The following is a 26,001-nucleotide window of genomic DNA, read 5'->3' on the forward strand; positions in this document are numbered from 1 at the left end:
GTCCCGCAAAAAATAAGCCCTCACATGGCCATATTGATGGAAAAATAAAAAAGTTATGGCTCTGGGAAGGAGGAGAGCAAAAAACGAAAACGAAAAAAGCTCCGGGGGTGAAGGGGTTAAGCATGCAGCTAGACACTTTACAGTGCATATAAATCAGACGAGGGCAAACAGATTAAAAAATATATATATTAGATTGCACTCTGACTAATATTATTCAAGGATTCTGTGCTGTTATGCAATTTTTTTTCTCATTTCAATCTGGAGTCGCCGCGTATATCGGATGAGACTCGCCAAATGAATGGTTGCAAAAAATAAAAAAAAACTGCGCAACACATTTCAAGTACAGTAAATTCACAGCCGAACTGTTAGAATAGATAGGAATATGTCAGTGAGATATATAATTAGTGCAGTGCATGTGTAGTTTTTCTGCACATGCATTTAGCTAATAATTTCTCTCTTTTTTTTTTAAATGGCGTGGGTTCCCCTTTTTTTCTTTAATAACGAGCTAAGGAAAAGCAGACAGCAGCTGCGAGCTGGTCTTAATAGTCTGGGAAGGGGCCAATAACCATGGACCTTCCCAGTCTGTTAATATCAGCTCACAGTGGTCTGCTTAGCCTTTAGTGGTTTTTAAAAAAGGAGGTACCCAAAAAAATGATGTGCAAAGTAGCAAAAACTAAGCAGACAACTGGAGGCTAATATTAATAGACTGGGAAAATCCATGGATAATGTCCCCTTCCCAGTCTAATAACACCAGCCTTCAGCCGCCCCAGAAATTACGCATCCATTAGATTCACCAATTCTGGAGTAATCAGTATCTCTCCTGCCTACCAGTTGGCCTGATACACAAAATAACACAAAATAATATCTGGTAATCAACGGTTAGGGCCGATGGGCTAATGTGTGTAAGGGTGACAGCCGGTGAAAGTCGAGATGTAGATCGTGCATGTCTGATTTCACACTGCTGATTGCACGCTCTTGGTGTTAAAGAGCCACTGTCACCCCCTCCAGCCGTTATAAACTAAAAGAGCCACCTTGTGCAGCAGTAATGCTGCATTCTAACAAGGTGGCTCTTTTAGTTTTTGGTTCAAGTATTCCCAAAATAAAGCGTTTTCAAACTTAGCCAAAATACCTGTCTCTAGCCAGGGAGGCGGGTCCTCACTCCCCAGCTTGAACCGCTACTCTGCCGTCACTCCAATCTTCAGGGGCTTTCGTCGCCGCCCCCTCAGCGCTGTTTACGCTTCAAAACCGGCGCCTGCGCTGTGTACTACTGTGCTGCGCAGGCGCAGTAAGCTCTGGCCGTCTGACGTCCCAGCCAGGCTTGCAGACTGCGCCTGTGCGGGCAGTGCGGCCACCCACCTTTGGAATCCCAGCCCCGCACTGTTATGCATTATGCATTATGTGCGGGGCTGGGATTCACAAGCAGGGCGGCCGCACAGGCGCAGTCTGCAAGCCTGGCTGTGATATCAGATGGCCAGAGCTCACTGCGCCTGCGCAGCACAGTAGTACACAGCGCAGGCGCCGGTTTTGAAGCGTAAACAGAGTGAGGGGGCGGCGACAAAAGCCCCTGAAGATTGGAGTGACGGCAGAGTAGCGGTTCAAGCTGGGGAGTGAGGACCCGCCTCCCTGGCTAGAGACAGGTATTTTGGCTAAGTTTGAAAACGCTTTATTTTGAGAATACTTGAACCAAAAACTAAAAGAGCCACCTTGTTAGAATGCAGCATTACTGCTGCACAAGGTGGCTCTTTTAGTTTATAACGGCTGGAGGGGGTGACAGTGGCCCTTTAAGCCGCCACGATTCAGACAGCAGCTTTCACATTAAGAACAGAGGAGCGCACGACTGAGCGAGCGTTACTGTGTATTGGAGAGTCAACAAAGATGGCTATTGGTCAAACTATCATCAGAGAGCCAACTATTTGTATGGCAAGCTTTAGACCAGGGGTCTCCAACTGCATTCCTCGAGGGCGGCAAACCATACATGTTTTCAAGATTTCCTTAGCATTGCACAAGGTGCTGTAATCATTATGTGTGTAGGTCAGAGGTGTCAAACTGCATTCCTCGAGGGCCACCAACAGGTCATGTTTTCAGGATTTCCTTAGCATTCCACAAGGTGCTGGAATCATTCTGTGCAGGTGATTAAATTATCACCTGTGCAATACAAGGAAATCCTGAAAACATGACCTGTTTGAAGCCTTTGAGGAAAGCAGTTTGAGACCTCTGGTGTAGGTGACTAAATTACCACCTGTGCAGTACAAGGAAATCCCGAAAACATGACCTGTTTGAAGCCTTTGAGGAAAGCAGTTTGAGACCTCTGCTTTAGACGGTGCCAGGCCACTGCCTTTTTAAAGTGATTAGATACCCCCTTTTGTACAAGGACAGGGTAAAGGCAGCGACGAAAATATGAACAATAATTTCAAGTTAGAAAACTTCACGTTTATGGCCTGTTTTGAGTTTAAGGCTATGTGCACACGTTGCGGATTGGGGTGCAGAATTTTCCGCACAAAATCCGCATCTCCTGGCAGAAACCGCAGGTGCAGATTTGCCGCGGATTTTGTGCGGTTTTGATGCGAATTTTCTGCGGTTTTTACCACTGCGGATTTCTATAATGGAAGGGATCAGAAACGCTGCAGATCCGCACAAAAGAAGTGACATGCACTTCTTTTCAATCCGCAGCAGATTCTTCCGCACCATTAGCACAGCTTTTTTTTCCCTATTGATTTACATTGTACTGTAAATCACTGTGCGAAACTGCAGCAATTCTGTGCGGAAAAATCCGCTGCGGATCTGCACAAATTCCGCATCGTGTGCACATAGCCTTAGGCAGCAATGGCATTCGGATCATCACACATTGATGCATCCTTAGAATATGAACACCCAATTTTTGCCAGTAAAAAGAAAAAAAATAGTTTACCTTTACACAGAAACAGAGATAAACACAAGACTAACAGGGAAAATAAAGAGAGTAAATGTACAGTCTCTACCTGTAATTGGTGATTTCCAGCTCCTCTTCATCACTTTGGAGAAGATCATCATTAAGTTCTTCATCTGACAGATCTAGAGAAGTCTGATGACCAAATAGATTGAGTGAGTCATACATCAATTCAGAAAGCAAATATAAAGGCATTAAAAAAAAAGCAAAAATAGTTTACCTTCCTTCCAGGTAAGAAGTCCTCCTCAAGCAGATCATCTTCTAGTTCACTAAAAAGAACATAAAAAAAACAAAGACCTGAAAATTAAGCCATAAAATTACAACATAACAGACAAGATATGGTGCAATATATTAGAATCACCAATCAGAAAGCTTGACACCAAGGAAAGACGGCCAAAATCTGTCATGTGCACGAGATTGATAGATACAATGTGTCTTAAGAAGCAAAGGTCCTTTACCATGAAGGTATCCGTTAAAAAAATAAATAACTTCTTAGAAATATATTTTTTTCTTCCATGAGTGGAAGGTTGTTTGACAACAGGAGCAGTTACAACTGGCTGGTGTTTCTGATTTTTAACAGTGATGACTTTGTCATGTAGACTGGAACAGAGTCAGCAAAGAGGTGTTTTATTTTTTCAAGTCTTTAAGTAGTGGACTGCTCCTTTAATAGTTTGATTGATCCATAAACAACAGTTTTAAAGATGAACTCATATGTCTAGATTCATAGAATGTCACGAGTTGGAAGGAACCTCCAGGGTCATCGTGTCCAACCCCCTACTCCATGCAGGATTCACTAAACCATCTCAGACAGATATCTGTTCAGCTTCTGTTTGAAGACTTCCATTGAAGTAGAACTCACCACCTCTCTTGGCAGCCTGTCTAGTCCGTACGCATGTCCTCTCTCTCTCTCCATTAAGACCGCCATGTCTATAGACCTTTCATTCAAGCTGGTGGTCAAGTATAAGGACAGAAGGGATGTCCTTATCCTGACCACCATACACCGTGACAACAGCTCCCTTGTCACTGTTCGTGGGACCACAAGTCCCAAAGCCAGATTGTATCTTGGATTACAATCGGTACAGAGGGGTGTAGATCTTTCAGATCAAGTCCTCAAAACCATACAGTGCTATGCACAAAGCCAAAGTATGGTACAAGAAATTGTCGGTGCACATTCTACAGATGGCACCGTACAGTCCTTTTGTGCTGGTCTGATCTGCAGACAATATGGGGACCTTCCCTTCAGTCTCAGGAGGAAGACATCAAGGCCCTAATATTTGGCACTCAGGGAGGTGAGGGTACCAGCAATTCTGAAACCGATAGCGCCCGTATTGTCCAAGGTCAACATTTCCCAGGAGATATTCCCCAAACAGCGAAGGAAGGATGATCACAAAAATGTTGCAGAGAGTGCTCAAAGAGGGGAATAGGAAAGGACACAAGTTACCATTGTAAATCCTGCCCTGAGAAACCTGGCCTTTGCATTAAGGATTGATTCAAAGCATACCACTTGTCCACAAATTAATAAAATTTGTTTTTACCCTGTGGATACAACACACTTTTATAAATCTGATGTACTCCGCACAGCTTACACATACCGCCACATTACAAATTCATAAACCAAAACCAATATAATAATTACTATAGAACAATGCCTCTAGATAAATTCCTTCAGGGGTCGTGAATCGTGATCCACCCGCCACTATTAACTAGTTAAATGCCACTGTCAAACGCTGACAGCGACATTTAATTACCGCTTCCGGCCGCGCGGACGGAAATGCGCTCATCGCCGACCCCCGTCACATGATCGGGGGTCAGCAATGCGTCGGCATAGTAACCAGAGGTCTCCTTGAGACCTCTATGGTTGCTGATTCTGGCTTGCTGTGAGCCCCACCCTGTGGTCGGCGCTCATAGCAAGCCTGTAATTAGGCCACATAGGAGTGATCGGCTCTGCTACATAGCAGCGATCATCAGATCAGGCTAAGCCAGCTTCTAGCCTCTCATGGAGGCTATCAAAGCATGGCAAAATTAAAAAAAAAAATGTTTAAAAATGTATGAAATAAATAAAAAAACATAAAAGTTTAAATCAACCCTTTCGCCCCACTCAAAATAAAACAATAAAAATAAAATCAAATATACACGTTTGGTATCGTCACGTTCAGAATCGCCCGATCTATCAATAAAAAAAAGGATTAACCTGATCGCTAAATGGCGTAGCGAGAAAAAATTAAAAACGCCAAAATTACTTTTTTTTGGTCGCCACGACATTGCATTAAATGCAATAACGGACGATCAAAAGAACGTATCTGCACCAAAATCACTAAAAACGTCAGCTCGGCACGCAAAATATAAGCCCTCACCCGATCCCAGATCACGAAAAATAGAGACGCTACGGGTATCGGAATTTTTTTTTTTTTTAGCAAAGTTTGGAATTTTTTTTCACCGCTTAGATAAAAAATAACCTAGACATGTTTGGTGTCTATGAACTCGTACTGACCTAGAGAATCATAATGGCAGGTCAGTTTTAGCATTTAGTGAAGCTAGCAAAAAAGCCAAACAAAAAACATGCATGGGGTTGGACTTTCTTTGCAATTTCACAGCACTCGGAATTTTTCCCCCATTTTCTAGTACACGTCATGGTAAAACCAATGGTGTCGTTCAAAAGTTACAACTTGTCCCGCAACAAATAAGCCCTCACATGGCCATATTGACGGAAAATTAAAAAGTTATGGCTCTGGGAAAGAGGGGAGCAAAAAACGAAAACGCAAAAAACGGAAAATCCCAAGGTCATGAAGGGGTTAAAATAATGTCCCTGTGCTGAGATAATCTTATACATGTGCCCCTGCTGTGTACTATGTAATGGCTGTGTCGGATGTGCAGGGACATGGTCTGATCATACCACATACCCTGGGCAGGGGAGGAAGGAAAAGAGTATACAGATGAATCTGCTGCAATCCCATGCTGTCCTATCTGTATACTCTCTTTTGCTTCCTCCCCTGCCCAGGAGCTGTGGTATGATCAGACCATGTTTCTGCACAGTCAGACACAACCATTACAAAGTACACAGCAGGGGCACATGTATAAGATTATCTCAGCACAGGGACATTATTTTTTAAAACACATCCAATTGTGGAAATTATTATTTTTCCAAAATCTGTTGATTAAAATGAACTTTTAGTTGTGGGAAAACCCATTTAAGCAACAAGTTAAAATTCACAATAATGAAACATCTGACATCTCTATTTGCCTACACAATTGCACAAGAAAAGTCCCTTAAACTCCGTCTCCATCGTGGAATGCATTTCTGCTAGATTAGTCAAATCCTTCCTTACTTGCCGACACGGAGAGCGCATGTAACATCTTCATTATATAACCTATATTTCGCCTGCCAAACAGAATGCCATCACTGTATGATGGTTCATCACAGGGAGGAACATAAGTACCTGTCCCAGTCGTCATCCTTAGTTCTTCGTCTCCGAGACCTTTCTGCGCCAGGCTTATCAAACTGATCAAAGTCATCGTCTGCAAAGAGAAAAATCTTGTTAAGACGACTATTAAGTGCATCATTCAGAAACACTTAGAAAACGTTACAAATGCATGAAATATTAACGGAAGATGCCGTCGGCTTTATACTACACAGCACATAACAGGAATAGGACCAGGCAAGCCGAATACACTGCTAGATATGAACTATTTTCAGTTTGGTCACAATATACCCGATCTACCTGGTGTATTAGGTGCTATTAGCCATACATGTTGCTATTCTGCTTTACACACCCAAGGTGAGCTGCTAGAACGATGTTTGGGCTAGGAAAAACAAATCTGTCACCAGGTTTCCCAATAAATACCCTCTACATTATTTAAAACATTTTAGACTTGATGGGGCCGATGCAATTACTGCTAAACAGGGCTGTGGAGTCGGAGAGTCAGAGTCCATTTTGGTGGAGTTGGGAGTCATGGAAATTAAGGAGTCGGAGATTTGGCTTACCGACTCCACAGCCCTCACTTGCTATGAGCGCCGACCACCGGGCAGCGCTCATAGCAATCTGGCAGTGACAACCATAGAGGTCTGCAGGACACCTCTGGTTGTGATGCCAACCCATCGGTGACCCGCAATCACGTGACGGGGGTCACCGATGGGTGGATTTCCAGCGCGATTGCCGGAAGCGCATGTTAAAAGGGTTAATAGACGCCCGGATCCCGATTCCACCCGCAAATATCCTGGGCACATGTCAGCTGTTCAAAACAGCTGACGTGTTGGTAAAGATGTGGGCTCACCGACGGAGCCCACATCAAAGGGAGGGACTCCGACATCATATTTGCGCCCTATGTCGGAAAGGGATTAAACATATGAGCTGAGGCAGTTCAACACATTTTTATTTGTTGGGTGAAACAAAATTGACAATATACTCATTCATTGAGTATTAGGTGCTTTGCGGTACATCTCGGTGTTATACAACACTCCAAAAAAGCGTTGAAACATTTTTTCTGTATTCAATTACTCATCCACAGAGTATTACAAGAGATATCAAAAGTTAGCTATTAGACTTGTCACAAGGAGAGCCCCAACCCTATGTTCTATATCGTCTCCAAGCCTTTTTAGTCAAACACCCAAGTCTGGAACTTGGCATTACAAGGGTTTTTCAAATGTGGTAACAATATATGATTGTGTTGCAAATATGTATATAAATCCAAGACATTTCTTTCTTCAGCAACGGCAAAGTGTAACATATAAATAGTTTCTTGAATTGCAACAGCAAAGGGGTCATTTACCTCATTGAATGTACAGTTGGTAACAATGCAATACGTAGGGTGCACGATCCGGGTCCTAGCGCACTCACAGACATCTTTCAGATATAACAAGTACAACTGCGTTATATATTTCTACAGGGTCCAAGCATTTTCTACTTGCACATGTATATACATACATACATACATACATACGCACACATACTTTTTTTCATTTTTTATCATTTTTATTTTTTTTTGTTTCTAATGCTTTTGTCTTTTCCTTACGCTTAGGGTACTGTCTCACAGTGCCATTTTCATCGCTACGACGGCACGATCCGTGACATCGCAGCGTCGTATGATTATCGCTCCAGCGTCGTAGACTGCGGTCACACTTTGCAATCACGGCGCTGGAGCGATGCCGAGGTCTCCGGGTAACCAGGGTAAACATCGGGTTACTAAGCGCAGGGCCGCGCTTAGTAACCCGATGTTTACCCTGGTTACCAGCGTAAACGTAAAAAAAAAACAAACAGTACATACTTACATTCCGGTGTCTGTCCCCCGGCGTTCTGCTTCTCTGCACTGTGTAAGCACCATAGCCGGAAAGCACAGCGGTGACGTCACCGCGTCACCGCTGTGCTCGCTTTCCGGCCGGCAGGCGCTCACAGTGCAGAGAAGCTGAGACGCCGGAGGACAGACACCGGAATGTGAGTATGTACTGTTTGTTTTTTTTACGTTTACGCTGGTAACCAGGGTAAACATCGGGTTACTAAGCGCGGCCCTGCGCTTAGTTACCCGATGTTTACCCTGGTTACAAGCGAACACATCGCTGGCTCGGTGTCACACACACAACGATCCAGCGATGTCAGCGGGTGATCAAGCGACGAAAGAAAGTTCCAAACGATCTGCTACGACGTACGATTCTCAGCAGGGTCCCTGATCGCTGCTGCGTGTCAGACACTGCGATATCATATGGATATCGCTAGAACGTCACGAATCGTACCGTCATAGCGATCAAAATGGCACTGTGTGACAGTACCCATATGGATACCCTCTTTTCTTTGAGCTACAGAAGATACAATTTACTTCTACTTTTTACCTTTCTTTTAAATGTGTATTTTGTCTGTTTTTAAGCCTTTGTTCACACAACTATGATGCTTTACAAATTGCATGCTGTTACGTGATGTGGGCAATGGGTTAATCTCTCTACAGGTGTTTGCACTCTTAATTTAACATCAACTTACCCACCAACTGCTGTGTGGTTTGACAAACATTTATTCTCAGAACTGTGCTTGTTCACACTGTCTAAACAACCATGAACAAGGCTCTCATAGGAGCTGAAACGCGTTAGTTGCATCCACTGTGACCAGAACCGCACTTACCATGTCTTTATGGATGTGATTTATTTCTTCAATAAAATTGGACATTTTACTTACCCTGCTTCCACGCTGGATGTTTCCTCTTTGTTTGCCTCAGCCGGATCCCATGCTTTTTCCGTGCGCTTCTCAGCAGGATTGTGGCTGCATCAATGCTGACCTAGCTCTCCTTTCTCCCTTCTCCACTTGTTTCCATTACATGATTTGTGGTACTTAACTGTGGTATTAAACTCCAAAAAACTGATTTACCTGCTGCACGTGACCAATTTTTTTTTTTTTTTTTCATGAAAAGTAAACTTGGTTTCAAGAGACCAAGCAATTAGAAAATACGTGCGGTAAGGGACGGGGGAAATAGAAGTGCTGATAATGGTGCAAGAAGACGCCAAGATGCGACAACACCTGTTGCTGTAGTGTACATGCACGCCCATCCACGACACAAAGGTTCCTGTCCCATTTTGCAGGGAGGTATGGTAGACCACTTCTGAAGCCAGGGCAGGGCGAATAGGTGGTGAGTTGGAGAGCAGATAAGGCTTCCAGCAAGCTTGGTAGCACCATGCAGTCTTCCACACAGTCCAGTCTCACCAGCCAACAGTCTGGATCACAATCATCACCCTGATCCTCATTCCTCCTACCACGCTGAGTCCCAGGTTCTCACAATAGGACACTCCAAGGAGCTGTCTACAACATTTCTTGATTGTGGCCTCTCAACCAGCATGCTCCCAGAGGGACAGGAGGAGATGCTGTTTAGTGACGCACAAAACTTAGAGCAGTCACGGCCACAAAATGATGCTGGGGAACAGCAACATTTTGTTTGAGTTAGATGATGAGACACAGTTGTTGATAAGTCAGGTTGTTGTTAAGTTACCAAGTCAGGAGGACCAGGGTGCGGTGGTGGATGACAATGTCAACTACCCAACCTGGGAAACTGACATGCAGAACGAGGCAAGCAGCGTCAAGGGGGAGGGATCGGCAACGGGGCAGTGGGGTGCCCAGAGGGAGAAGGCGGGCAACTGCTCCATAGAGCACCAAACCTTCCTGAATTTATAAGTCAAAGACTTGGGAGTTCCCCAGTCTGGGACATTTTAAAGAGAGTTCTGAGAGAGAAAAAAAACCGGTCATCTGTAACCTGTGCCATGCCAAGATCAGCAGGGCCTGACCATTAAGAGCCTAACCACCACCAGCATGATCAGGGCATCGAGTCAAGTGCTTAGATGATATGTGCCTGAACGCCTGGGTCCACGATCAGTGCTAGCGGGTGACCTCACTGCCTCCTAACCTGTGCTAGGTACTTCCCAATACCCTGTCCATGACAGTGGCGCAGATGTCCTCTGCCCTGCACATGTCCTAGCACTTTCTGACGCACCATCATCAGGGACTTTCAAATCTTTGTCCCAGCACAGTGTTCAGCTGTCCCTACCCTAGGCCTTGGAACAAAAGAAGGCGTTTGCAGCCAACTACCCACCGGCCCAAAGGCTAAACAGACATTTCCATATTGCTTGCCGTGGAAATGTTGCCGTTTAGGCTTGTTAACGTGGAGAATTTCAGCTGACTAATGGCGGCAGCCGTTCCTCGGCACCAAGATGCCACTTTTTCTCCCAATGTGGCGTCCCCGCCTTGTACCAGCATGTGTCCAGGTATATCACCGATGCCCTTATCAATGCAGTTACTGGGATAGTCCACTTAACGACCAACAAGAGGACAAGCGTTTGCAGCCAGGGACGCTACATTTCAGTGACGGCACACTGGGTGAACATTGTAGAGGATGGAGTGGAGTCCCACCCTGGCACAGTACGTGTTCCCGATGCCAAGGATTGCTGGTCCTACTTCTATCAGGGTTTCCTCCACGTCATACATCAGTTCCATCACCTCTCCCTGCTCCTCCTCCGATGAGTTATTTCATAGCATGTCGTCCACATCAGCCGGAAGCTCTGAAGCACTCCCTCAGCGAAAAGGCAACAGGCTATGCTGAAGTTAATTTGCCTAGGATAAAAAACGCACACTGTGGCAGTTATTGAAAGCAATAACTGACTGGACAGATATGTAGCTTTTGACGCAGAACCTCCAACCAGGCATGGTCGTGTGTGATAATGGGTGTAACCTGGTGGCAGCTGTGAAGCTTGGCAAGCTCACACACGTACCGTGCTTGGCCCACGTGCTCAACTTGGTAGTTCAGCAAACAAATTATGGGGTCAGTTTTCTCCTATTATCTATTGTGAAAACTACATATTTAGGGTGATAACCTTTTCGTGAAAAAAAAAAAAATGTCATATTGAAAAAGTTCAACCTAATGTTATCAAATTCGGTTTCTTACCTGTGGGTTTAAAATGCACACTATACCCCTGGTTAAAATCCTTGAGGGGCGCAGTTTCCAAAATGGGGTAACTTTGTTTTTTTCTTTACTGTTTAGGACATCAGGGGATGTTTAAAAGTGACATGACACCTGCAGATCATTACATCAAAGTCTGCGTTCCAAAATATCACTCCTTCCTTTCAGATCCCTGTGCCTAAACAGTAATTTTCCTCCACCTATGGAGTATCGGCATACTCAGGAGAAATTGCACAACAAATTTTGGGGTCCATTTTCTCCTGTTAACCTTGTGAAAATAAAATTGGGGCTAAAAGTACATTTTTGTGGGTAAAATGTGATTTTTTATTTTCTAGATACATTCCTTAAAGGGTCTAGTTTTCAAAATGGGGTCACTTGGTTTCTACTGTTTAGGCACATCAGGGGGCTCTCCAAACCATATATGGCGTCTGCTCTCAATTCCAGACATTTTTGCGTTAAAAAAGTCAAACGGCGTTCCTTCCCTTCCAAGACCTGCTGTGCAACCAAATAGTAGTATTCCCCCACATATGGGGTATCGGCATACTCAGGAGAAATTGAATAAAAAATTTTAGAGTCCATTTTCTCCCGTTACCCTTGTGAAAATAACAAATCTCTGTGAAAAAAAAAAAAGTTAAATGTTCATTTTTTCCTTCTACATTGCTTTAATACCTGTGAAGCACCAGAAGGGATAATAAACTTCTTGAATGTGGTTTTGAGCACTTTGAGGGGTGCAGCTTTTAGAAGGTGTCACTTTTGAGTATTTTTTATCACATAGCCCACCCTCCCTAAGTCCCTTCAAATGTGAGGTGGGCCTTAAAAAAATGGTTTTGTAAATTGTGTTGGCAAAATGAGAAATTCTTGATCAACTTTTAACCCTTATAACTTCAAAATAAGAAAAAAAAAATGAAGTTTCAAAAATGATGCAGATGTAAAGTAGACATATGGGAAATGTTATTCATTAAAGGGAACCTGTCACCCCCAAAATCGAAGTTGAGCTAAGCCCACCGGCATCAGGGGCTTATCTACAGCATTCTGGAATGCTGTAGATAAGACCTCAATGTATTCTGATAGATGAGAAAGAGAGGTTAGATTATACTCACCCAGGGGCGGTCCCGCTGCGGTCCGGTCCGATGGGTGTCGCGGTCCGGTCCGGGGCCTCCCATCTTCATATGATGACGTCCTCTTCTTGTCTTCACACTGCGGCTCCGGCGCAATTGTACTTTGTCTGCCCTGTTGAGAGCAAAGCAAAGTACTGCAGTGCGCAGGGAAAGGTCAGAGAGGTCCAGCGCCTGCGCACTGCAGTACTTTGCTCTGCTCTCAACAGGGCAGATAAAGTACGCCTGCGCCGGAGCATGAATACAAGAAGAGGACGTCATCGTAAGAAGATGGGAGGCCCCGGTCCGGACCGCGACGCCCATCGGATCGGACCGCCCGCGTGAGTATAATCTAACCTCTTTTTCTCATCTCATTCCAGAATGCTGTAGATAAGCCCCCGATGCCGGTGGGCTTAGCTCACCTACGATTTTGGGGGTGGCAGGTTCCCTTTAACTACCGTATTTTGTGTGACATAACTTTCTGATTTAAGAGCATAAAAATGTAAAGTTTGAAAATTGCGAAATTTTTGCCAAATTTCCGATATTAATCACAAATAAACCCAAGTCATATCGAAGAAATTTTACCACTATCATGAAGTACAATATGTCATGAAAAAATAGTCTCAGAATCAGTGGGATCTGTTGAAGCGTTCCAGAGTTATTAACACAAAGTGACAGTGGTCAGATTTAAAAAATGAGGTCTGGCCATTAAGGTCAAAATTGACTAGTCACTAAGGGGTTAACGTGGCTTCTTTCTTCCCATATCTCATGACCTTCAGCTGTTACATTTGGTACTCCCTGGTTCTCAGACCTTCCCTTCTAACTGAAGATAACGCCAGAATGGAGGAGAAACATGAACGCAAAAAACCCCAAAGGATTATCCACAGCAAGGTATCAGGTTGTAATCAGTCAATCACTGCAGATAATTAGCATAATCAATGACAGTATCGTCATGATAGCATCTGATAGCATATACACCTCGCAATGTCATGAATAGTCATTCTGCCCCTTTCGCAGGACAATTATTATTCATCACATATACATTTATGTATTGATTACTTGTCAGCATGGTATAGGCTGCTGATATGAATGGAGCCATGTGGGACCTGGGGAGCGTCTTGTAAAAAGGATTGCACCGATATAAAAGCACTTATGTACAAATTCACCCAGCCTTAAGGAGGTCCCAGGCGTATCGTAGCTTATAATCACCTACAAGAGAGTATGTCCACTACATCGGCATTTTAATCAAGACTCACAACGCAGCATTGGTCTTATGGGAAAAAGCTTTATGGGAGGAGGGATGTCGGTGTTTGAGGATTCATTCTCAAGCCAAATAACAGAGCAGCAACTTATTAAAAAGGTAACAGAATAAAACATTAACAACATGAAAGACATGACAAAGGTGAATATGGATCCACAAATTACAACACATCCCTAAAGGGTAACTGCTTTCAAACAACTTTTCAGAGTCAGCTGCTCTGCATGTACACGAAGTATAACACCATTCCTGGCCATTATATAGTTCTATATTACCAGTTTTCCCCTCTCCTGCTCTTAATGTTGTAATGAACTCTAAGCTCGTGGAAGACTATCTGCTAACATGCTTCCCATACACCACAAAGTGCAGAGGATTTCTGCTCTTCATTCCTTAGCTAGCTCACAGAATCAGCAGCACAGAGTTGATTATACAAAAGCACTGAGCTGTATACATATGAATTCAACTCTGGAAGGGAGGTAAAAGACTTGTTAAAAGCTCAACATCTTCCAATGTCTCCCTCTGCTTGTTTTCCCACCCTGCTCCTCACTCCTTCATTTCATAGCATAATGGGCTGTGTAATCTGACAACTCCCCACACGGGCAGTCTGGCTTCTCTTGAAGAGGACAGAATTAGGCCATTCTTTTGGAGTGGGTGGTCACTTCAGCAGGCAGGGGAGAAGCACATTTATCTGCCAAGATATGAAGTTTCTTATATTAGCTTGTACAATTAATTTAGGCAAAGCTTGTGGAAAGTAAAGTTCTTAAGGTACCTTCACACGAAGCGACGCTGCAGCGATAGCGACAACGATGCCGATCGCTGCAGCGTCGCTGTTTGATCGCTGGGGAGCTGTCACACAGACCGCTCTCCAGCGACCAACGATGCCGAGGTCCCCGGGTAACCATCGGGTTGCTAAGCGCAGGGCCGCACTTAGTAACCCGATGTTTACCCTGGTTACCAGCGTAAAAGTAAAAAAAACAAACAGTACATGCTCACCTGCGCGTCCCCCAGCCTCTGCTTCCTGACACTGACTGAGCTCCGGCCCTAACAGCACAGCGGTGACGTCAGCGCTGTGCTTTCACTTTCACTTTAGGGCCGGAGCTCAGTCAGTGTCAGGAAGCAGACGCTGGGGGACGCGCAGGTGAGCATGTACTGTTTTTTTTACTTTTACGCTGGTAACCAGGGTAAACATCGGGTTACTAAGCGCGGCCCTGCGCTTGGTAACCCGATGTTTACCCTGGTTACCAGTGTAAAACATCGCTGGTATCGTTGCTTTTGCTTTCAAACACAACGATACACAGCGATCGGACGACCAAATAAAGTTCTGGACTTTATTCAGCGACCAGCGACATCACAGCAGGATCCTGATCGCTGCTGCGTGTCAAACGAAACGATATCGCTATCCAGGACGCTGCAACGTCACGGATCGCTAGCGATGTCGTTTCGTGTGAAGGTACCTTTACTTAAAGGGAACCTGTCACCCCAAAATGGAAGGTGAGCTAATCCCACCGGCATCAGGGGCTTATCTACAGCATTCTGGAATGCTGTAGATAAGCCCCTGATGTATCCTAAAAGATGAGAAAAAAGAGGTTAGATTATACTCACCCAGGGACAGTCCTGGTCCGGTTCTGGTCCAATTGGCGTCGCGGTCCGGGGCCTCCTATCTTCATCAGATGACGTCCTCTTCTGGTCTTCACGCTGCGGCTCCGGCGAAGGCGTACTTTGTCTGCCCTATTGAGGGCAGAGCAAAGTACTGCAGTGCGCAGGGCGTCTCTGACCTTTCCCGGCGCCTACGCACTGCAGTACTTTGCTCTGCCCTCAACAGACTTGACACACTACGGATTGGTATCGCAAGTGCATTTCCGTTAGGACCATTCTCACAGCGTATGGACGAGATTTGGTAAAAATCAACTGTGATATGCTGTAGATTTCACAGCTGAAAAACAAAAGACGACTAACGGTTTACATAAAATCACACCAAGTCATTCCCAGTGCTCCGGGTTGCTCAGGAGGTGTAGCTGTAAGCGAGTATGGGTAGGTTATTTTATAGTGGCTGGCAAAACTATTTCCCACCTTCACTTTTTTTTCGTGTTTTTGCTACCTTAGGCTAAGTTCACATTAGCGTATCTGTGCGCAGCGTATCATCTGCATGCGCAAACGCATGCCAAAACACATGCAGTTGCATGCTTTCGCTGCATTTTTACTCCGCATCATCTTACGCATGACAGCAAAAAAAAAACAACGCTGCGTGTGCATGCGTTTGAATGTGTTTGCGTTGTTTATGTGCATGGTGGAGGTGGTGAAATCATTTCCTGGACATGCACAATCTGAAGTACGCATGCGTATCAAAAGCATGCCCTAGCGATCCCATAGACAGTAATGATTTGTTCTGACGCACTCATCTGCATGCGCAAGCCTGCGCATATTTGATGCCTCAAAAAATGCAACAGGCTTTGTTTGACGCACACCGCGAAACGACGCATGCAAACTGATGCAAACACGTCACTGCGTACACCATGTTAAATATATGTACGCAAGACGCATGCGGATCAGTACGCAGGTATACGCTGCGCACACATATGCTGATGTGAACCCGCCCTTACAACCTGGAATTGCACGGTTTTGTTTTTTTTAGAGAGAGTTTGCATCAGTTCATGTAAAGAACATATCTACAACTGATTTTTTTTTTTTTTATTATTATTGTGAAGGAAACAACCAATAGAACTAAACAACTGTAACCTTCAGTGTGCATAACTATTCACCCCCCTAAAATCAGTAATATTTAGAGCCCTTTTGCCTCAATTAGAGCTGCAAGTCACTTTGGATAAATCTCTGAGCTTTCCACATCTTGCCAATGGGATTTTTGCCCATTCCTCAAGGCAAAACTGCTCCAGCTCCTTCATGTTAGATGGTTTCCTCTGGTGAACAGCAATGATCAAGTCTGACCACAGAGTCTCAATAGAATTATGGTCTGGGCTCTGACACTTTATAACATTTCCGTTTCACCTTAATCACTCGAGTGTTGCTTTACCAGTATGCTTTGGGTCACTGTCTTGTTAGAAGGAGACATTGGAAGGTGGTCAAAATGTTCGATTTTGGTCTCATCTGACCACAGCACCTTCCTCCATACATTTGGGGAGTCTCCCACATGTCTTTAGGAAAGCTCAAAATGAGCCATACAATTTTTGTGCTTAAGTAAAGGATTTTTTTGCCCACTCTTCATAAAGACCACCTCTATTGGGTGCACAGCTTATTGTGGTTGTATGGACAGATATTACAGTCTCTGCATGGGAACTCTGCAGCTCTCTCAGGGTTACCTTTGGTCTATGTGCTGCCTCTCTGATTAATGCCCTCCTTGCCCGGGCTGAGAGGTTTGTTGGGCGGCCCTCTCTTGGCAGGTTTGTTGTGGTACCATGTGCTTTCCATTTGATGATAATGGATTTGATGGTGCTCCGGGGGATCACCAGATATTGGGAATTTTTTTTTTTTAAATAACCCTGACTTGTATTTAACTTTGTCCCTGACTTGTTTGGAGATCTCCTTGGTTTTCATGGTGTTTGGTTAATGGTGCCTCTTGTTAATGGTGTTGCAGCCTCTTTGGCCTTTCAGAAAAGGTGTGTGTATACTGACAGACCATGTGGCATTTAAAGTGCACACAGGTGGACCTCCTTGCACTAAGCATGTGGCTTATGAAGGCAATTGCTTGCACCAGAAAATGTTACGGGCTGAATCGCAAAAGGAGTGAATATATATGCACATGCTAATTACCGTATATACTCGAGTATAAGCCAACCCCCTTAATTTTGCCATAAAAAACTTGGAAAACTTAATGCCTCAAGTATAAGCCTAGGGTGGGAAATGCAGTAGCTATCGGTAAATGTCAAAAGTAAAAATAGATACCAATAAAAGTAAAATTAATTGAGACATCAGTAGGTTAAGTGTTTTTGAATATCCATATTGAATCAGGAGCCCCATATAATGCTCCATAAAGTTTATGATGGCCCCATAAGATGCTCCATATTAAAATATGCCCCATATAATCTTGCACAAAGGTTAATAATGGCCCCATAAGATGCTCCATGGACACATTTGCACAATATAATGCTGCACAAATGTTGATTATGGCCCCATAAGATGCTCCATAAAGATATTTGCCCCATATAATGCTGCACAAACGTTATGGCCCCATAAGATGCTCCATACAGACACTTGCCCCATATAGTGCTGCACAAACATTGATTATGGCCCCATAAGATACTACATACAGACACTTGCCCCATATAGTGCTGCACAAACGTTATGGCCCCATAAGATGCTCCGTACAGGCACTTGCCCCATTTGCTGCTGCTGCTGCTATTAAAAAAAAAAAAAAAAAAAAAAGATCACATACTCAACTCTCGTCGCTCAGGCACCCGACACTTTCAATATTCACCTGCTCCTCGTTCCGGCGCCGCTCCATCTTCAGCGTCTTATGCACTGACGTTCAGGCAGAGGGCGCGCACTAACCACGTCACCGCGCCCTCTGACCTAAGCGTCACTGCAGAAGACGCTGAAGGAGCGGCGCCCAGAACGAGGAGCAGGTGAATATCGCGCAGCGCTCCCCCTCCCCGTATACTCACCTGCTCCTGGCACTGTGCAGTCCCTGCTTCCCCGGCGCCGGCAGCTTCCTCCTGTACTGAGCGGTCACCGTTACCGCTCATTACAGTAACGAATATGCAGCTCCACCCCTACGGGAGGGGGAACCGCATATTCATTACTGTAATGAGCGGTACCATGTGACCGCTCAGTACAGGAAGAAGCTGGGCACCGGGGAACCAGGGACCTGCAGGGACCGCGCCAGGAACAGGTGAGTATAATTAGACAGCCCCCGCTCCCCCTCCCCTAAAGACCCCTGGGTATAACTCAAGTATAAGCCGAGGGGGGGGACTTTCAGCCCCAAAAAATGGGCTGAAAATCTCGGCTTATACTCGAATATATACAGTATTTATCTATTTATTAAATTGCCTTAAATTGTCTGTCACCCACTTCCGTCTGGACGTCCTCAAATCCCACAATCCCGGCAGTTGTCCATCATACTCACCTGCTCCCAGCACGTCTCTGCATGTCCCTGTTTCTCCGGGGCCGGCAGAAGAAGCTGCCGACTCCCGGAGACCATCTGTCAGTGAGAAGCTGCCAGGGACCGCACTGGGAGCAGGTGAGTATAACGGGGAGGGTGAGCATTCGATATTCACCTGTCCACGTTCCACCGCAGCGCGCCACTCAGTCTTCCGCGTCCTCTGGCTGTGACGTTCAAGTCAGAGGGCGCGACGACGTTTTTAGTGTGCACGCCGCCCTCTGCCTGAACAGTCACTGCAGAGGACGTGGAAGACGGAGCGGCACCCAGCAGTGGAACGGGGACAGGTGAATATCACAAGTAGCGGGGGCCTGCTCAGGACAAGAAGCGAGTATGTCTTTTTTTTTTTATCGCAGCAGCAGCATATGGGGCAAATGTTTCTATGAAGCAACTCATGGGGCCATAATCAACCACTATGCAGCATCTTATGGGGCACATTTTCTGTGCAGCATCTTATGGGGCCATAATCAACCATTATGCAGCATTATATGGGGCACATGTTCTATGCAGCATCTTATGGGGCCATAATAAACCTTTATGCAGCATTATATGGGGCTTGGGGGATGAAAGAATCTCAGTGCTGCAAAGCCTGCCCCCATCGGGACGTCACTACCCTCCGGATGCGATAGCATCGAGCCTCCATCTAGTTTGACCCCATAAACTTAATTCAAGCCTGTATTTTTTTCACTAATTTAGACTTTTTAGTGCTGATGCATCACACATAAATCGGATTGCAAAACTAAAGGGAATCTGTCACCCCATTTTTCACCTACAAGCTAAGGCCACCGCCATCAGGGGCTTATCTACAGCATTCTGTTAGATAACTCACCCACCCAGGGGCGGTCCTGGTGCGGTCCGATCCGATGGGCGTCACTGTCCGGCGCCTCCCATCTTCATAAGATGTCGTCCTCTTCCTTGCTTCCTGTCGTGGCTCCTGCGCAGGCATACTTTATCTGCCCTGTTGAGGGCAAAGCAAAGTACTGCAGTGCGCAGGCGCCGGGAACGGTCAGAGAGGCCCAGGGCCTGCACACTGCAGTACTTTGCTCTGCCCTCAACAGGGCAGACAAAGTACGCCTGCGCCAGAGCTAAAACAGGAAGCAAAGAAGAGGACGTCATCGTATGAAGATGGGAGGCGCCGGACTTGGACCGCAACGCCCATCGGGCCGCACCGGGACCGCCCCTGGGTGAGTACAATCTAACTTGTTTTCCCTTATCTTTCAGGTTACATCGGGGGCTTATCTACAGCATTATAGAATGATGTAGATAAGTCCCTGATGGCGGTGGCCGAAGCTTATAGGCGAAAAATGGAGTGACAGATTCCCTTTAAATGAAGGTTGTAATGTAACCAAATAGGTACTAGAAAGCCAAGAGGGGTGAATACTTTTGCAAGCCACTCATCCAAACATTTCCTCCATTAATAAGAGTAAATTGTGCCATTCCTACAGGACAGCAATGTATAAATGCATAATACCCGTCTACAGTGTAAGTAATTATAGCACAGAACCCAGTAGGAATATTTATAAAATGGTTGGGGATTTTGTCTCAGAATGACCAATTCCATCAGCCAATAAACCTTGGATTTCCAAGCGGACTGGCTTCGGGTACCATGATGCAACCTACGTAGCTTGCTTGTACCTTGGAGATTCGCTCTGGTGGGAAATCAGATGTAAACTCATTTAAGAGAAGACGTTTCAAAGCAAATCCATTGGGGAAAAAGCAGCAAGAAGTGAAAACCCTGTAATGAGCTGATAAAGATGATTCAGCCACAACTGCAGCAGATGAAACAATGGCATTTCGATTGAGTTGTAGAAGATGTCCCTGCAAGGGCGACTTCAAACTGAGCGAGAACGCCAACATCAGGGAAAGAGATGATGGAGTCAGATCTACCCCTGCCAGTTATCTCTGCCATGGTGGAGCGTCTCATCTCATCCCCAATGTATAGAAAGCTAAATGCTCAACATACTTGCCACCTCCATGCCCAGAAAACAGTCGGCAAGAGAACAGATGCACTAGAAATTTGCATCAATTAACCATGAAAATGCTGGCTTATCAAAAAGTCATAAAAAAGGAACACAAATTTTACCGCTACAACTTTATAGCTCATTCAGTGAAACTTCCTAATTGGTCTGGAAAAGGCAACATGAGAGCAATAAGGTCAGTAAGAATACAGAGACACCAACTCTTTTTATATTACTTTTGTACAATACATTGAGAAAAAGAAAATTATATGTTTTGGGGACTGAGGGTCGCAATAATTTGAAAGCCACAAGTTTCACAATTTTCAGTCAGCAAAGGGTCTTTTTGGTGTGACAAGCAGGGTTTCATTAGTGCCATTTTGAGGTATGTGACTTTTTGATCACTTTTTATTAACTCTACAGAAGGCAAGAAAAAAAAAAAAAAACACACCAATTACTGTTCAGCATAACTGTCATTTTATCTTTACTCTTGGTTGATATGATCACTATAATACCAAAATATACGTAGGGTTTTTTTTCCATGTTTTGCTACTTTTATCCCCTTTACGACCTATGATGTATTCGGTATGTCATAGGTCGCCTCCCACTTTGATTCCGTGATCCACCTGCGGCTGTTAATATGTTACAGTTTTAGAATTGTTTTTACCACTTAAACCTATATATGTGTGGTATCTGCAAACTCGCAATGACCAGGAGAAACAATGACAGGTCAGTTTTGGCATTTAATGAACATGGTAAAAAAAAAAAAAAAAAAAAAAAAATTTAAAATGTGGACTTGTAGCTTCCTTCAAATTTCACCACACTTGGGAATTTTTTCCCCTGTTTTCCAGTACATTATATAGTAAAATCAATTGTGTAGTTCAAAAGTAACTGAACTTTTCTATGATTATTCAATAGCCCAAAAAACTAGATCTAGCACCATTTAAAACCTTACTTTAGGGCTATGTGCCCACGTTGTGGATTTCTGTGCGGATTTTTCCGCATCGTTTTTGTAAAATCTGCAGGTAAAATGCACTGGTTTTACCTGCGGATTAAACGCGGATTTCCTCCGTTTTTTGTGCGGATTTCACCTGCGTTTTTACACCTGCGATTCCTATTGAGGAGCAGGTGTAAAACGCTGCAGAATCCGCACAAAGAAATGACATGCTGCGGAAAATACAACGCAGCATTTCCACGCGGTATATTCCGCAGCATGTGCACTGTGGATTTTGTTTTTCATAGGTTTACATGGTACTGTAAACTGGATGGAAAACTGCTGCGAATCCGCAACGTGTGCACATACCCTTAGAGATGGCATTTTGTTACGCACTGACCCAGTTTTCGATCCGGTCTTCTTTTGAAGGTAGGAAGCACCAGCGACCCCCAGTGTACCAGGCCCAGACGTGAAAACCATCCGCCTCAGAGAAAGTATTGGATGCAGGACCATAGCAGTGGAAAATGTATGGCTTAGCTCTACTTACTGTACAAGATTACTGATGGCAAATGTGCGCTGTCTGGTATTACAGCTCACCTCCACTGAAGTGAACAGGGCTGAGCTGCATCACCACAAACAACCAGATGACCGGTATGGCAGCCATGTTTTTGGTTGACCATCTTTCAGGTAGACCATTAAGATATTCCCATAAGTGCATAGGACTCATTGGAGTGTATGGATTTGGAAACCAATGCAATTTTGCCAGCAAAATAACGAAAATGGTTCTGACGTAACTCATCCTACAGACACTGACAACTGGAGAGAACGGCTCAGAGATTCACCAGTCCTCCAAACACTATCATGCTCATTTAAAGAGGTCCTACTTTTATACACACAATTCACGCTAATGGCACAAAAAATAAATAAATCACAAACCGATGGGACGATCCACCTCTGCTGTAATATACTGACTATACGTCCTGCTGTCCACTGACTGTGATCCTGGTTGGTTCTATGTAATCTTGCCCTGTGATGATGAGGCATTACATTGGCTGAAGAATCACTTGAGGCCTAGACAATGTAGCTTATGGGTAGTAGAGGCAACTGGTGGTGTGGTTTAGACACAGTGGGCTGTGGGGTGAAGATTAGATCCAATGGGGTGTCCTCTTTCCAATCCCTGTCTGTTTTCTGAGTCCGTTATTATAGCAGCACAATACAATGCCTTTACCTCCAGGAAAGATCTGCAGATCCAATCTCACAAGGCATGGAGAGAAGCAACTGCCTACTGGGCTGTACAAGTGCAAAGGAAACTGTATAATGCTCAGTGAATTTTGTGAATGGGTCCTGATTGGTGCCCATATGGAAAAGAGAGCCCAAACCATCCAATGATTTCAGCAGGGCAGACAACTATATGTTATGAAGTTGTGGGAGAGTGGGCTGAGCATGCCGATTTTGTGCCCAAACTTATTGTTTTCAGAGAAGGCAGGCGCCCAGTCACATTAGCTAGCCATTCAGAGGGATAAGAGCATACCTTTACAGCAGTGCTGTATGCTAGCTAATAAGAGAGGCTCCATTGCCGGTCCCAATGAGCCATACCCCATATACAATGCATAAATGTCACACATTCCCCCGGACGAAGCTAACGCGAAACGCGGGTTGGGGCTCAGGACTGCACGTGCAGGTCATGTAACACTTCTGTTTTATTTAATTTATGCATTGTATATGGGGTATGGCTCATTGGGACCGGCAATATACTGAAATAATGAAGTCTATATTATATGGCCAGTAATAGGATTTATACCTATGTGATACCTATGTGATTGTTCACTTGCTGCAGGAATTGTTCATCTGTGAAAGCAGAGCACTATGCACTTTATGAATAGTTAGCACATGACACTCTAATATATGTATAGAATTAGTTGTAGAGATACCCCTATGTTTGGGATTATTTATACCTGAAACAGCAGTCACATGCACAATCATTTATTCCTATGAAAGGCCTTCTTGTTTACCCCTATGCACCTTAGATACGTGGATATATGGTTGATTTGTGTTGCTTGGCCTGCATTTTGCAGTTAAATTGTATGTGTTGTCTCCATTGTATATACACTCACTGGCCACTTTATTAGGTACACCTGTCCAACTTCTTGTTAACACTTAATTTCTAATCAGCCAATCACATGGCGGCAACTCAGTGCATTTAGGCATGTAGACATGGTCAAGACAATCTCCTGCAGTTCAAACCGAGCATCAGTATGGGGAAGAAAGGTGATTTGAGTGCCTTTGAACGTGGCATGGTTGTTGGTGCCAGAAGGGCTGGTCTGAGTATTTCAGAAACTGCTGATCTACTGGGATTTTCACGCACAACCATCTCTAGGGTTTACAGAGAATGGTCCGAAAAAGAAAAAAAATCCAGTGAGCGGCAGTTCTGTGGGCGGAAATGCCTTGTTGATGCCAGAGGTCAGAGGAGAATGGGCAGACTGGTTCGAGCTGATAGAAAGGCAACAGTGACTCAAATCGCCACCCGTTACAACCAAGGTAGGCCTAAGAGCATCTCTGAACGCACAGTGCGTCGAACTTTGAGGCAGATGGGCTACAGCAGCAGAAGACCACACCGGGTACCACTCCTTTCAGCTAAGAACAGGAAACTGAGGCTACAATTTGTACAAGCTCATCGAAATTGGACAGTAGAAGATTGGAAAAACGTTGCTTGGTCTGATGAGTCTCGATTTCTGCTGCGACATTCGGATGGTAGGGTCAGAATTTGGCGTAAACAACATGAAAGCATGGATCCATCCTGCCTTGTATGGAGCATCTTTGGGATGTGCAGCCGACAAATCTGCGGCAACTGTGTGATGCCATCATGTCAATATGGACCAAAATCTCTGAGGAATGCTTCCAGCACCTTGTTGAATCTATGCCACGAAGAATTGAGGCAGTTCTGAAGGCAAAAGGGGGTCCAACCCGTTACTAGCATGGTGTACCTAATAAAGTGGCCGGTGAGTGTATATATATATAAAAAAGAAAGATGTGTTGTTTTTAAAAAGAAAATATTTAAATAAAGCTATTTTGTTATTAGATATTTATGACTGACTTCCGCTTTGGTTTTGGATTTTTGCTGCTTTATAGGAAGTGTCATATATATAGGCCAGTAGTTCACTATATGTTTATTGTACAAAACCAGCTGCTCAGCAGCAATCGCTGAGGCGGTGCAGGGAGCAGGTAAAGTCACCACTGCCTGTACTGTGTGCGTGCTGTGATCACTCCAACACATTGAAAGCCTACTGTGCAGTGTTTGTGTGCAGTGTGGACTGTCAACCAAAGTGCCTGCGCTCTCGCTGTATAGTGAGCAGTGACTAACAGTGGGTTGTAGCAAACTGATAGCTGGAAGCAAGTGGCTGCAGGGAGAATAACACTTCATTTTGCCCCTGTAGCCACTGCTCATGTACGGCAGACAGGTATGACATAAAAGTCTATAACCTTATATCTGCAGGTAACAAGTTCCCTTCAATATCGAACTTCCATGCTTGCCTAATAGAGCGGCTTGTTTCTTCCTCCCTCAGTACAGTAAAGGAGAGAGGATTTCAGAGTAGAACCAACGAGTTCCAATCGTGCCTGGAGAAGGGGTAAATTCTACTCCAAAACGTATTATAATAAATTAGAAGTGTTGTTTTTTTTTTCTTTTTTATATACTTACCGCCTGGATGAAGCTTTGTCAGCAGCAGCAGCGCCCAGAATCCACCACACTCCTCTCCTATACTGGTTATGTCCTCTCTCCATTTCCCATTTGGTGCCAGTACAGCGGCCGGAGCAACAGCCATGATAGTATTATACATCATTTTTCAGGTAGTTGTGCGGCACACAACCTGGTCAGGTGAGCGACCAACGCTCGAACTCACTGGTCGCCCACGGTGTCACACAGGGAGCGCCATTTGTTAGTCCCTCTCTGAAATCCCAGCAATCACGTGACAAACAATGTCATGTGACCACTGCAGTTAATTAGCAGCTGATCGTCTGCATCATTCACTGTTCAGTCAAAGCAAAATACCAGTGCTTCTTCCTCCTTGATGGATTAGTTAAGGCTGCAGACGATCAGCTGATGATTGGCTGAAGTGGTGACATCATATCGCTTATGTCACGTGACCACCAGGGAACACCACACAGCGTGGAAGAAAGGAGCCGGTCCGGGAGGTAAGAAAACAGTTTTTCAATTTCATGCTACAATGTTGAGCAACAAGGGGGTTGGACACGAGCCACAGCACAAGAAACGGCGGCGGACCAGACGCCAGCCACAGCACAA

At 44.7% G+C, this 26,001-nt stretch overlaps 2 protein-coding genes across 3 annotated transcripts in view; one reads left to right on the top strand and one right to left on the bottom strand.

The window, feature by feature from the left end:
• LOC143781788 (protein NYNRIN-like) overlaps window positions 1–26,001 on the top strand; it is a 1,337,202-nt gene that overhangs the window by 799,271 nt on the left and 511,930 nt on the right. The window lies entirely within an intron of this gene.
• The window catches only part of RBM33 (RNA binding motif protein 33), a 165,473-nt gene that overhangs the window by 136,482 nt on the left and 2,990 nt on the right, over window positions 1–26,001 (bottom strand). For both annotated transcript variants that reach the window (XM_077268611.1, XM_077268612.1), the window contains exons 2-4: window positions 6,364–6,442; window positions 3,147–3,195; window positions 2,979–3,061 (exon numbers count right to left, since the gene is read on the bottom strand). In XM_077268611.1, coding sequence (XP_077124726.1) covers window positions 2,979–3,061; window positions 3,147–3,195; window positions 6,364–6,442 — 211 coding nt within the window. The remainder of the gene's footprint in view (window positions 1–2,978; window positions 3,062–3,146; window positions 3,196–6,363; window positions 6,443–26,001) is intronic.

The sequence above is a fragment of the Ranitomeya variabilis genome, chromosome 6 (assembly GCF_051348905.1).
Source record: "Ranitomeya variabilis isolate aRanVar5 chromosome 6, aRanVar5.hap1, whole genome shotgun sequence".
NCBI classification, from domain to species: domain Eukaryota; kingdom Metazoa; phylum Chordata; class Amphibia; order Anura; family Dendrobatidae; genus Ranitomeya; species Ranitomeya variabilis.